Source organism: Physcomitrium patens, chromosome 21 (assembly GCF_059467195.1).
Source record: "Physcomitrium patens ecotype Gransden chromosome 21, ASM5946719v1, whole genome shotgun sequence".
NCBI classification, from domain to species: domain Eukaryota; kingdom Viridiplantae; phylum Streptophyta; class Bryopsida; order Funariales; family Funariaceae; genus Physcomitrium; species Physcomitrium patens.
In genome coordinates this window covers 3,259,842-3,272,160 of record NC_143430.1, presented here as the reverse complement: position 1 = coordinate 3,272,160, position 12,319 = coordinate 3,259,842, and the positions used below count along the sequence as shown (strand labels likewise).

Below are 12,319 nucleotides of genomic sequence, written 5' to 3'. Positions count from 1 at the left end.
AAATTCTATGTTTGTGTTATTGATTAAGATTTTTTTAGTATAAACAGATATGTATTTTTGGTATTTTGATTCTCTAGTGAAAGAAATATTATAATGTTATATTATCATAGATATTTTTCAATATTAATTGTAAAAAAAATTACACGTTCTGTTTTTAAAAAATATGTTTCTTGATAGCAATTAACTTCAAAAAAAAAATGTAACTTAATTAATGAAGTATGCATTTTTTAAAGGAAGAAAGAAAGTTCAAAAGCAATAAAACTTACAAAAAAAACTTATTCTTCAAGTCAATTAAATTTTTCACATAGAACGTAAGTAGACCTGATTTCAAATATTCATGTCATGTTTATTTTTCAATAATACACCATCGTAAATAAAATTAATAAAGTGTGGATGAATAAGAAAAAATCCTTCATCCAGTCGAAGTTTGCCTCATCCATCCGAATCCAGCAAACCCTAATTGGGAAAGACGGGTCGTGTTTGTGTGTTTGTGTTTGTTGGGGGAGGACCTCCATCGCAGAAAGCTCATGAGACTTGTCCAGACTATATATGTTCCGTAAATTGTATTTGCATGTCAATGCAGGTTTTCATCAATCAATCTCACATATACAGCGAAGTATTGCCGTCTTTCTTGTGCGAAGAGGGATTAGTTTTCTCTTCTTTCTAGGAGACTGATCACAGTTTGAGTTACGCATTAGGACTGATCGGCACTTAATGGTGATGCATCATTCATTCTCTTCGAGCTGAAAAATTAGCCGTGTTATTGAAAAACGTGTAGATCTGGTGCTTCCGGAAACATTCGAGCCTACTCCGCTGCTAGACGACGATTCTGTCGTCTGAGCTTGAATTTGCGCGCTGTAGTGACCATGATGACTTTTAGTATCCGCTCTTAAGCCAGTGACGTAGATGCAGAGTGGAGGGAGGTTTCTGTGTGAGTAGTTTAGATGGACACCGCGTTGTGGTGTGACCAATCCTCACCCTTTTAGCGTGTGTGTCGATTTTTAAAAAATCGGCATGTAGCTGATTCTTTTGGTTCAATGAGGAATTGCAGCATGTTATGTCGATATGTAATTGTCCATAGTTCCATCTCCTGGTCCATTGAGGTGCTGAGTATTGAAACAGCTCTCCGTTGAGCAGAGCAGAATGGAGGTTGCGGTTGATGTGGATGCCACTGAATACCCTGGTTACATCTCTTGCATGTTCTGCACTGCTAGATGCTTTAAATTGCATGCCTCACATGGAGCTGTGAAAGCCAGCTCCAAAGTATGTGCAGGTTCAGGCAGTTCACGATCCCGCGAGTCACTTCAAGCGGGAGCACAGAAAAATAGTTCTAACCGTAAGCATCGAGCACCGTTCTTTGTGAAGACGGTGAAAATCACGACCGTCAGGAAGAAGAACTGCGAGTTGGTACTATTAAACTCCAACTTTCAATGTGGCTCAAATTTGTCTGATCCGTTTTAGTTTGCACGAATTGGAAATGCTTTTGAAAGTGAGGAACTCTTCCGATGCTTGATTGCACAGTTTGAGTGATGTCGTAGAAGGAAGGTCAAGCTGTACTCCTTACAGACATGCCTTTCAAATGTGCGCAGCATTTGCCAGCATTCTTCTTCAAGGACTACGGTGACATGTTCCAGAAATTTGTGTTGCTACAAGGACCGAGTGGTCAAGTGTGGCCAGTGAACCTGTGCGTTAGCTGTGGGAGCACCACAGGCAGGCCCACGGTGAGGTTTTCACGAGGATGGAAAGAATTTGCCCACGATCATCACCTGGAGCTTGGAGATAAGCTCATCTTTACACTCGCCTCCTTCTCTCGGTTCAGCGTCCAGGTATTTGATCCCCTTGGCAAGAAGAAACAGACCTCCAGCACGGCTGTGAGTGGCTGGAGCTTTCGACGAGAAGACTTGATGGATGATGAAATTTCAAGGAAGAAGAAGTCTATCTTCGTGAATTGGCAAAACAAAATTGTTCGGGAGTCAACACCTGTATTAGGTGGTAACGATGTATCGAAGAAGAGTGCAGTCGCTGGTAATGGGCACGCGTCGAGGATGGCGATGCTCTGCCGCCATCTCAAACAAGAAAACAAAAAGATGGAGAAGAGGAATGCTCTCATCGCCAAATTTCGAACTCGCAGTCAGGAGAAATCTATTCCACTCAGTTTACTCGGTCAGAAAGTGAGCTTAGGAAGTGGCAGTGCATCCTCGTCTGATTCAGATGGAAGTTTTTACTTGAATGATGAACAGGACTATGACACGAAGTTATTGGATTGGGAACCTCTCGAAATCGCGTCTCCTTCTCGGATCTGGCCACTAGCTTTCAACTCCAACGATTCCTCGACAGCTATTGTCACAGCGCAGCAACAGAATTCTGTCGTAGACTCGAGAACTCAGCCTGTGAATCTGTCGAGAACCTCGAGTCCAAGTTCACCCACTTCGAGTAAATTTCATGGTGGTCTTGAGAATAGTGAACAGGGACAGTGCAGGTCCAATATTGTGGACCGGCTAGAGGACGAGAAAGATCTCCTGCAAGCTTGCTGGAAGCGCAATCTAAAAAGCACAACTTCTACAGCATGGCCATCAGGGGAAATGCGTCACGACGTTCAACCTTCACCTCGTTCTCACGTTTTCAATGTGCGTCCAATCAGTGCTCTGGAGGGACCTCATGAGATTGACGCTGTGTGCACACCTTTATCGCCAACCCTGAGTCTGTCACACTATTTAGAGTCATCGTCTCCTGAAGCAGTTCAAAGTCGCCATGGCCCGGAGAGTCGTCAATTACAGCAGAGGTTCAGTTTTTCTAATCAGGATCTTGCAGTGCGGAACCACTCGGATTACAGAGGACATCGTACTCGAGATTGTTCGGACAACTCGGGGTCTGTGAGTGAAGACCTAACACTTCAGTCAATCCATGCTCAAAGCGCCAAAATACCAATTGGGGGTATCTCAAACTCATCCAACCGCTCGAGTGTTACGATTGAGAAATGTACTCATTGGAGTCGCATCCCTCTAGAAAACCGTCAAGTTCGTCTGTTCGATTCTGCACATGGAATCAAGTCCTCCAGGGTTAAGGAGACCAACGTGCCTTCCTCAAAGAATCTCAGCTCTGATTTGGAGCTGAGAACACAATCTTCTTCCAAGATGCCTCTCAACTCCTTAAAGCCGACTTCATCCAGAAACGATCTTAGTCTTGCATATTTTCTGAATCAGCCGCGGCCCAATGCACGGAGACAGAGTCATGGGGAGGAGAGAATAGCTGCTGATCAGTTTACAGGAGGTACTTGTACAGATGCTAAAGGGAGTATTTCTCAAAGAGAAGTTGATCACGTGGTTACAACCATGGGTCCCTCTCTCCAAAAGACTCAAAAAATTGTTTCCTTTACGGACGCATTGCCGAGCGGCGCAGTATCGCTCCAGAATCCCTTGGATGTCCGTTCTTCAGATAAGTCCAATGTATGCCGTAATGAGACAACACTGCGAGTTGAGAAGGCGGGCCAGATGCAACGTCCAGCAGAGTTGCCTGAAACCAAAACGGCGAGGTGTTGTGCAAACGAGAATTTCAACATTTGCACCACATCGTCTGAAAGCAAGGAGAACATTCCAACCGAAATTCCTGCCAGCATCGGCCCCCTCGTAGTGTTCAATTCGTCAGCGAGGGTTGAAAATTTTCCGAATGAGGTCGACCGCTTTCAGCAAAAAGAACTTGGATTAACCAGCAAAAGGGGTGGAAAGGAGAACATCAAGTCTTCCACTAAAAGGAATAGAACTGAAAATAGAGTAGCTCCTTTGGTTCTGACCGATCACAATCGCAATCCACATCATCAAAAGATGACAACAATCACAAATGTTTGCGCAAACTCACCTACTAAAGAAAATAAGCCTGCGCTTCCGCATCGGAAGGATGTGGGCATAACGGAGTATTTGGAACAAAAACGGATTGCTAGAAAGACACGTCCAAGATTGAAAAAGAAGCCTACTCCAGGAGTCAGCAATGTCGCAGTGTCACAGATCAAGGCTGTTTTTACTACAGAAGACATCAAACCTTTTGTCAATGCCAGTAGCAACTTCCAGCTTGATTCGTCGTCAAGGATAAGGAGCCAGATCAATGCCTCGAACTCCAGAAAAACAACACCCATGGAAGAGAAGGTGCAGAAACTAGGAGGGACTTTTGGTGGTATGGAGCGAGCTCAAACATCACACATGAAGAGCAGTATTGGGAACAGGTGTGATCTCGTTGAGCTCGATAGTATTGCCAGTGAAGACAATGAAGATTCAGCGGGAGGTGACATTTTCGAAGTCGAAGAGAGCTGGGATACTTGGAGGGAGATTATTCGACAGCGAGACGCGGCCTCGTCACATCATTTGCGCACACCGTAAGCCTGACTGGTCGCTGTGTCATTGTCAGTGTTTGCGTGCAACCATTGCTTAAGGTTTGACACAAGAATCCATCAATTGATAATTGTCTACATGTGATGTACAGGGTGAGGCTCAAACCAAGATGAGGACTATGGACATCGATTCAGCGTTTGACAAACAACAGTAACCAGACATCGGCTTTGCTCTCGTTTCGTATTTTATTAGTCGTGCTTCAGGATTTTCCTAAGCAAATGTTTCCATGACCCTGTTCCAGATTTGGAGGACTCCAGAGTGGATTTTGCGCAATACTTGCAGCCCATCTCGAATTAAAAGCACTTGGGAAATTTTCTAGGTTCTTCACGTTCATGTTTTGCTCTCCAACGGAACATGTGTGTGCTCCATTCCTTGAACATTTGTTGAACCAGTCATTAGTTGCCATTTTTGAGCAGAGATGTGTGACGTGTTCTAGTTAAACCGTCAGACAATGTTGCCATGGCAATGAAAAGAAACTCTGAAAAATTGTATCATCATGTGTTATATTCCTGCTTTTCATGAGAGCTCGAGATATTGCCACGCCTTCAAAATTCCTGCATTCATGTATCCATGGAATCACGACAACATCGACTGGCAAAGAGACCAGAAACTCTACACCTTTTACCCATGAGTCTCAACTTTGTAATTCCTGTTTCTCACGAGGATGTTTACGTGGTAGTAATTTTTGATGCCAAAAAATTTGTGTCTTTGCCTCAAATTGGAAGTGAGATAAACAAGAGGTATAGATATTTTGAAACATTGCAAAATTCATTAGAACGATCTGTACAAGAAAATAGAAAACTATTATATTTTTAATGTAGGTGATGAAATTGTCCCAAAATCCAATAGCAGTAACAACTATTTAATATGATTCATACCATGCATAATATTGTGTAACAAAATAATTTGTACTTAACATTTAGTTAAATCAAGAATTATTCACACACATTCAAGTGTGTCAATTCAAAATTACATATTTCAAACATATTCTTCATGACGAAGACTGTAGCGCATAATTTAGGATTAAATCCCCAACATCGTTGCTTGTCATGCTTTTTTTACTTTTAAATAGACATTAACTTGTGACGAAGTTGACTCCCGATTGAAGTTTGGACGTGAGATATATTTGATTTTCTACACATGAAAGCTTCAAGGACCGGGAAAAAAATCGGGGTATATGGACCCCATGGTTAGTGGCAGGGTTTTGAGAGCATATAAATATGTAATTAGGGCAGATAAAAGTCTATTTGCACTGATGATGTGTATCATTACTTGAAGTGTTTTTCACAGTCCCTTGACAAGAATCTCAGATGCTTCACTGATTTCCCACTCGTATGTCGGTGGGATCCCCTTAAAACCGGATGCGAAGAGATTTTTAGGGTTTGGGGCTTGTGTGAAGTCACCAAGAAACGGAACTTAAGGCTTGCGACGAGGATGCCGCAAACCGCTGGAGTGTGAACCCGTGAGCGAGCACGCGGGCATGGGTTTAGGTCACGTTGTGCTGCTCACTTGCCTAGGGCGCCGACCCTGCTCTGATGTTGGTCTTTCGGGTTGCGTAGCCGGCGTTGTGTGCCGCCTCTCCCTCCTGTTTGCTCTCCAATTCTGCCGCTAAGTCGCGGTGTGTTTCGCTGCGATTTGGTTTTAAGGAGGGGATCACGTAGAAGGAAGGAGGCTGCCATGGTGGCGCTGGACAACATGGTTGCGGCAAATCCTGCTCAGCAGGGTAAGAAGGCGAAGAAGAAGGAGAAGAAGAAGCGGGAGCGGGAGGACGCTGAGGTTGCAGCAGAGGCAGCAGCGCCTGTCGCTACCGTGGTGGAGATGGAGGTGGATGTTGAGAAGAAGAAGAAAAAGAAAAAGAGGAACAAAGTGGTTGAGGGTGCGGGCGAGGTCGTTGCGGTAGAGGCAGAGGAGGGAGTTCCAGAAGAGAAGAGCAAGAAGAAACAGAAGAGTGAGGTTGGTAGCGTGGCGAAGACGTCGGCGGTAGCTGCAGAAGTGGTGGCAAATGAGAAGCTGAGTGTTGTTGTGACGGGCAGTGGAAGTGACAATCCTAAGTTTAAGAAACAAGAGAATTTCAAGCTGGAAGGCGTGCCGCCCACCGTGCTGCAGTGCTGTCAAGGATTCGAGAAACCGTCGCCAATTCAGGGTCATGCATGGCCCTTCTTGCTTGCCGGACGAGACTTGATTGGTATTGCTGCGACGGGTTCAGGTAAGACACTCGCTTTTGGAATTCCTGCAATGAAGCACGTGCTGGACAAAATCACGAAGACGAAAGGGAAAAAGGCAGCCCCTGTTTGCCTCGTGCTCGCACCCACTCGGGAGCTTGCGCAGCAAATCGCAGACGTGCTGGAGGAGTCGGGCAGTGCCTGTGGGGTCGGAGTTGTGTGTGTGTATGGGGGTACACCGAAAGGTCCTCAAAGGAGTGCCCTCAAGGCAGGGGCAAGGGTTGTGGTGGCGACTCCAGGAAGGCTGCAGGATTTGATGGAGGAGGGTGTGTGCTCTTTAGACCAGGTTACGTATGTCGTTTTGGACGAGGCCGACAGGATGTTGGATTTAGGGTTTGAACCTGCGATTCGAGCAATTTTGAGCACATGCTGCCAAGTTAGGCAGACGGTCATGTTCAGCGCGACCTGGCCAATGGCGGTGTCCAAGTTAGCTATGGAGTTCATGAATGAGAAAGACCCTGTGAAGGTTATGGTAGGATCACAGGACTTGGCAGCCAATCATGACGTGACTCAGATTGTGGAAGTGATCGAAGACAGAGCTCGAGATGCCCGACTGGAAACGTTGCTTCAAAAATATCACAAGTCCCGCACGAACCGAGTGTTAGTGTTCGTATTGTACAAGAAGGAGGCAGTACGTGTGGAGACTGCTCTTCAAAGGCGGGGCTGGAAAGTCTCTGCGGTTCACGGAGACAAAGGCCAATCAGATCGCACGAGAGCTGTAAATTCCTTCAAGGATGGGACGCGGCCTCTCTTGATTGCCACCGATGTCGCTGCTAGAGGACTTGACATACCTGATGTTGAATATGTCATCAACTACAGCTTCCCACTTACTACAGAAGATTATGTACATCGAATTGGAAGAACAGGTAGGGCTGGGAAGAAAGGTCTTTCGCATACATTTTTCACGCAAGCTGACCGGGCCAGAGCTGGTGAGCTCGTGAATGTGCTCAGGGAAGCAGGTCAAACAGTCCCAGAGGAACTTCTCAAGTTCGGCACTCATGTGAAGAAGAAAGAATCCAAGCTCTATGGTGCCCATTTCAAAGAAATTGGCGCAGATTCTGGAAAAGCGAAGAAGATCACATTTGGAGACTCCGATGACGAGTGAATGGGAGCTCATGAGCCATCGTTAGCAATGTTTGGGTGGTAGCTCGTGTATAGTAAAAGTCCTCTCATGACAGCCGTGCAGCTGAATTCACTAATATTATTTCTAAGGATCCAAAATTGATCTGAGAAGCGTGAGACTCTTAGAACTGAGATGAGACGTTTTCTGCGTGTACACCTCCCAATTTTGACTTGTTTCCTCTGCGCAATTTATTAAAAATTGAGTTGTGTGGGACCCCCACCTCCATATGCGGTCGAGGAAGCTCTGAAACTTAAGTCTTTAAATTACAACTTTCTATGTGATGGAGACCATTCATGTCGATCCATTCTGTGGGATTGTGCACGAGGCCTGCAAACCTCACTTGAAATGACATCAAAATTTCAACCATCATTGTTCTTCCGAGAGTGGCACCACCTAGTATGAGTAACAACAGTTTTGGTGCCAAAGACCACTGAACGTCGTAGGCCATCGGTGTAAACTTGAATGTTTTATGTTTCCAACACTTCAATAGGGAAATAAATAAGATCAAATTAGTAGTGATTGTAACCTAGCTAGATCAACGCATTAAGACAAGTGACTTGGAGAATCATTCATACATGAAATTAAATGCTTTCCTGTCAAGTAGGTCAATTCATCTTCATGTATTGAAAATATTATAATAATCTAATTAAGTAATTTTAATTTGGATTTCGTCAAAAGAAATGTCATTTATTTAATAATCACATAGAATCCTTTCTAGTTGGTTCTAAAATTCATATTAAGGTCACAAAAACTAATTAGAAATACAACAAATCATGCTAACAAAAACCATTACACTGTTTTTATAGGTCTGGTCTGTATCTATTGATAGTCTCTTATCTCAAACATGTTAGTTTGCATATTTATTAAACTACAAAACAGTTTTGTATAAATAAATCTACGAAATTGGTTAAAAGAATACATGAAATTACAATTACCAAGGTTTTTTTTTTTTATTTATTTTTACAATATTCCTTATAATAATAGACATCAAGCTTTTAACCTTGCAAATAGTATATACATGCAAAAATAATATTATACTAGTTATTTGTATTCTTTTGTTGAAGAGAGTTGGCTTTGCGATTTAAAGTGCTTTATTTTAAAAAATCAAAAATCAAACTGTTATATTGTATACTAATACAATTTTGATCTTGCTACCGTTACTTGTTTCTTTTGCACATAACCAAACATTTATAGTGATGTATAAAATATTATCAAATAATATTCTTATCATATATCTTTCTCCCAAAATTTTAAAAGAAATCTACATTTTATTTATAAGATTGCCTACTTTTATTCAAAATGTTATTTAGTATTTTTTTTAGAGCTATTCTATACATATATTGAGTTAAGACTATACATGAATTTTTACTAATATTATTTATTTGTAAATATATTCTTAGTAGCAAAATATTGCTACAATCAACTTAAATAATCCATGATTTCTTTTCAATACTTTAAAGTAAGGTTAAACTTGTATTATAACAAGTTTTAATTCCTTATTTTATCCTCTTTCAACATACTACAAATCTCAAGTATAAAAGTCAATTCTCATTTATATTTTTAATACTGCAATCATCCTTTAAAGAAAATGCACAACAACTGATGCATTTTATAAGGTTGAGAAAAATAATTTTATTAATGCAAAAAAATAATTAATGACTCTCAATGTTAATTTTCTAATGCTTTGTAATGTTTAATTAATTATAAAAACAGGAAATAAATATTATCATTTTTCTCAGAAATAAAATGTTTCCCTAAAATGTTACAATTCATTAGATCACAAAAAAGAAAAAGACAAAAAGACAAAAAGACAAAATTTTGCAAGAAATGTGGACAAATGAACAAGAATGTTGTTCCAACATCCACAGCGACATATGGTTTGGGTCTCATGCCTCGATCTCTTTCAAACAATGTACACAAAAAACTAGTTTTGAAACAAGAACCTATCGAATATGAACAACAAAAATGAACCCACAATTTCTTAATAATAATCAATCAATAAGCTCAGTTGTATGTGTGACCCCATGAACCCACTTTGGCAAAGTATTTCGAAGCTCGTGTTGGGTTTTGTGGGTTTGCCACCAACGCGCGTTGCTCGGTGAAGAAGCTTCGACGTATGTCTATGGAGTCGTTCCTGGTCCTCACGACATACGTAAACCGATGGGATTGGAGGAGCAGAATTGCATAAACCGATGGGATAGTATCTTACTCGAGTTGGGTGTTGTTGTTGTTGTTCTGATTACAGGTAATCTCTTCGGCACTCGTTCTATTGTTGTTGTTGTTGTCTCGGAACTGGATGGATCGTTCTCGTGGATTTAGCGCTGGTTTCGACGTGTGGGGTGGCGTTCCTGCATTTTGCAATGGAGTTGAGGTTTTGTTGAGGTGGGGTTTGTGCGGTTGAGCTGTTTTAGGCATGTGGTGAGAGAATTTCGGCTTGTTGCATGGGCTGTTTGATGTCAGATCGGAGTCGTGCGGTGAAGGTTCTGGACAGGTGACCAGCTATGGCGGCGTGCTTGTTCCCTTTGTCGCAAGCTCTTCGCTCGTACCATGGGGAGGAGGCGTGTACGAGTTTTGTGGACTACGCCCAGCTGGATGCCTTCACGTCGGAAGCTTTCAGAGGGAACCCGGCTGCTGTATGCCTGCTGCCGATCGCAAGAAGTGTGGAGTGGATGCAAATCGTTGCTGCGGAGTTCAGTGCTCCCATGACGGCTTTCCTGGTTAAACGGTCGAAAACGAAGGATACAGCGGGCAATGGGCAAGTTGTGATGGATGTCAACTCCTTTGTTGGCGAAATGAGCAATCCGCACACGAATTGTGAGTTGTCTCCCCTGAGGCATTCCAATTGTCTGCTAAGTAGTGTGATTTGTTTGACAGAAACATTAGCCTGCAGATGCCTTCTGGCAAATTAGGGGATAACCTGGGGAGAACATGCGCCAGGAAGTCCTTAGCCTGGGCAATTGAGGTGCAAGCTGAAGTGCAGTGGTGAACTCTTTCGTAATCGTAAATCATCTTCGCCAAATTTGCCATCCCTAGTTTAGAGTTCCTCGTCAGCCAGTAGGCAGAGGTCGTTCGTGTTTCCAACAGTGCAGTCTATGTTGGTAGCTCTGAATTACCTTTCTGAGAATTGATTTTTGAGATATCATAGCAAACCCACCAATGAAGCACCGTCTCTAATCGGATCTTCCATTTGCATTCCGACACTGATTGATGTAGCAGAAGAGAAGGCAAGCGAATTTGACGTGCGGTTTTTCACCCCCACGGCAGAGGTTGACCTCTGCGGCCACGCGACCCTCGCATCCGCCTACCTAATGTTCAAATCAGGATTAGCTCCAGGTCCCCACGTCTTCTTTCACACACTCAAAGCCACGCTGAAGGTGAACATGGTCATGGGCAGCGATGGCAACAACGAGTGGCAGGATCAGGTTGAGCTTTGCTTACCATTCATGGACGCCACACCAATTTCAATTGACATGGACTCCATCTTTCCTCAGACACTGCAAAGATGCCAGGTCATGTCCTCTCACAAGTCAGCTTGGGACAGAGTAATCCTAGAGCTTCCAAGTGCGACAGAAGTAGAGACACTGAAGCCATGTTTTGAAGAAATAAACGCATGCAGATTTCGAGGAGGGTTGATTGTCACAGGAAAAGGCTCTTCTGGGTCCCCTTTCGACTTCGTCTCCCGCTACTTTGCCCCCCAATTCGGCATCCCCGAGGATCCTGTCTGTGGAACCGCACATTGCTCACTTGCACCCTTGTGGGCTGCCAAGCTTGGGAAGCAGAAGTTGTTGGCCTATCAAGCATCACAGCGAGGCGGTGTGTTGGAATTGTCTGTGGATAATGATGCTAAATGCGTTTTGTTGCGAGGAGCTGCGGTGATTGTCACGGCTGGTGTGCTTCTGAGTTAAGCTGTAACATCATTCTCATTGCAGAATTATAAGAATTCGAAGGAAGATAAGTACGGAGACTCATCATGCAAATCTGTGGATAAGTGAAGCATTTCGAAGGTGGCACTTGGACTGGTAGAGAGCCAGATCATTCTGGGTGGATGCTTTTGGACGTTGAAGGAGAGTGCAGTAGGAAGATGCTTTGCTGTGACTAGATCGGTGTACATGTGGTGGTTCTCATGTGTGGTCTCTCATCAACTTGAGGGGTCTGTGTCCTTGAAACTTGTGCCCGAGATTGGTAACATCAATTGCTTCAGTGGAGAAAAAAACATTGTTGATGTTGAGATCATTAAATGTAAGCTGCGCTCTTTTCCATAATATTTACTGTAGACTACAGTAAATATCATAGCTACAATATTTAGAGTCTAGTGGAGAAGTATTGTTTATCCTCTCCCCTTTCTCTTCTTGTATATGAGACAACCAGATCAATAGATTTTGATGTGTGAAGCCCTCTCTCCTTAGAAACCTTCTTATATGTATGACTTACTACTACTCTTGTGTGTGTATATTACTTATTATTATTCTTGTGTCTTTCTAAACATTCTCAACACGTTATCAGCACGACTCTCTTCTACATACCATCACAATTTTTTTTGCTCTAGTCTTGATTCTTCAAACTTGTTGTAACTCTTGCTTAGTATCTGTCTC

General features: G+C 43.0%; 3 protein-coding genes across 5 annotated transcripts; all 3 read left to right on the top strand.

The window, feature by feature from the left end:
• Positions 1-503: 503 nt before the first annotated feature.
• Positions 504-4,876, top strand: LOC112273937 (uncharacterized). Of its 2 annotated transcripts, none has more exons than XM_024503012.3 (3): positions 504-1,407; positions 1,590-4,366; positions 4,474-4,876. In XM_024503012.3, the coding sequence occupies exons 1-3, from the start codon at positions 1,144-1,146 to the stop codon at positions 4,493-4,495; spliced, it is 3,063 nt and encodes a 1,020-aa protein (XP_024358780.1). In that variant the 5' UTR covers positions 504-1,143; the 3' UTR covers positions 4,496-4,876. The 2 variants fall into 2 exon arrangements, with proteins under 2 accessions (XP_024358780.1, XP_024358781.1); XM_024503013.3 differs by having other exon boundaries at positions 1,283-1,403.
• A 973-nt stretch (positions 4,877-5,849) lies between these two features.
• On the top strand, positions 5,850-7,952 carry LOC112274253 (DEAD-box ATP-dependent RNA helicase 5). The gene has a single exon (XM_024503574.3). The coding sequence runs from the start codon at positions 6,060-6,062 to the stop codon at positions 7,707-7,709; it is 1,650 nt and encodes a 549-aa protein (XP_024359342.1). The 5' UTR covers positions 5,850-6,059; the 3' UTR covers positions 7,710-7,952.
• Positions 7,953-9,751: 1,799 nt separating this feature from the next.
• On the top strand, positions 9,752-12,118 carry LOC112274487 (uncharacterized). Of its 2 annotated transcripts, none has more exons than XM_024504043.3 (3): positions 9,752-9,972; positions 10,188-10,541; positions 10,941-12,118. In XM_024504043.3, exons 2-3 carry the CDS (start codon positions 10,229-10,231, stop codon positions 11,630-11,632), a joined length of 1,005 nt encoding a protein of 334 aa, XP_024359811.1. In that variant the 5' UTR covers positions 9,752-9,972; positions 10,188-10,228; the 3' UTR covers positions 11,633-12,118. The 2 variants fall into 2 exon arrangements, with proteins under 2 accessions (XP_024359811.1, XP_090101967.1); XM_090245841.1 differs by having other exon boundaries at positions 9,844-9,972; positions 10,208-10,541.
• Positions 12,119-12,319: the final 201 nt, after the last annotated feature.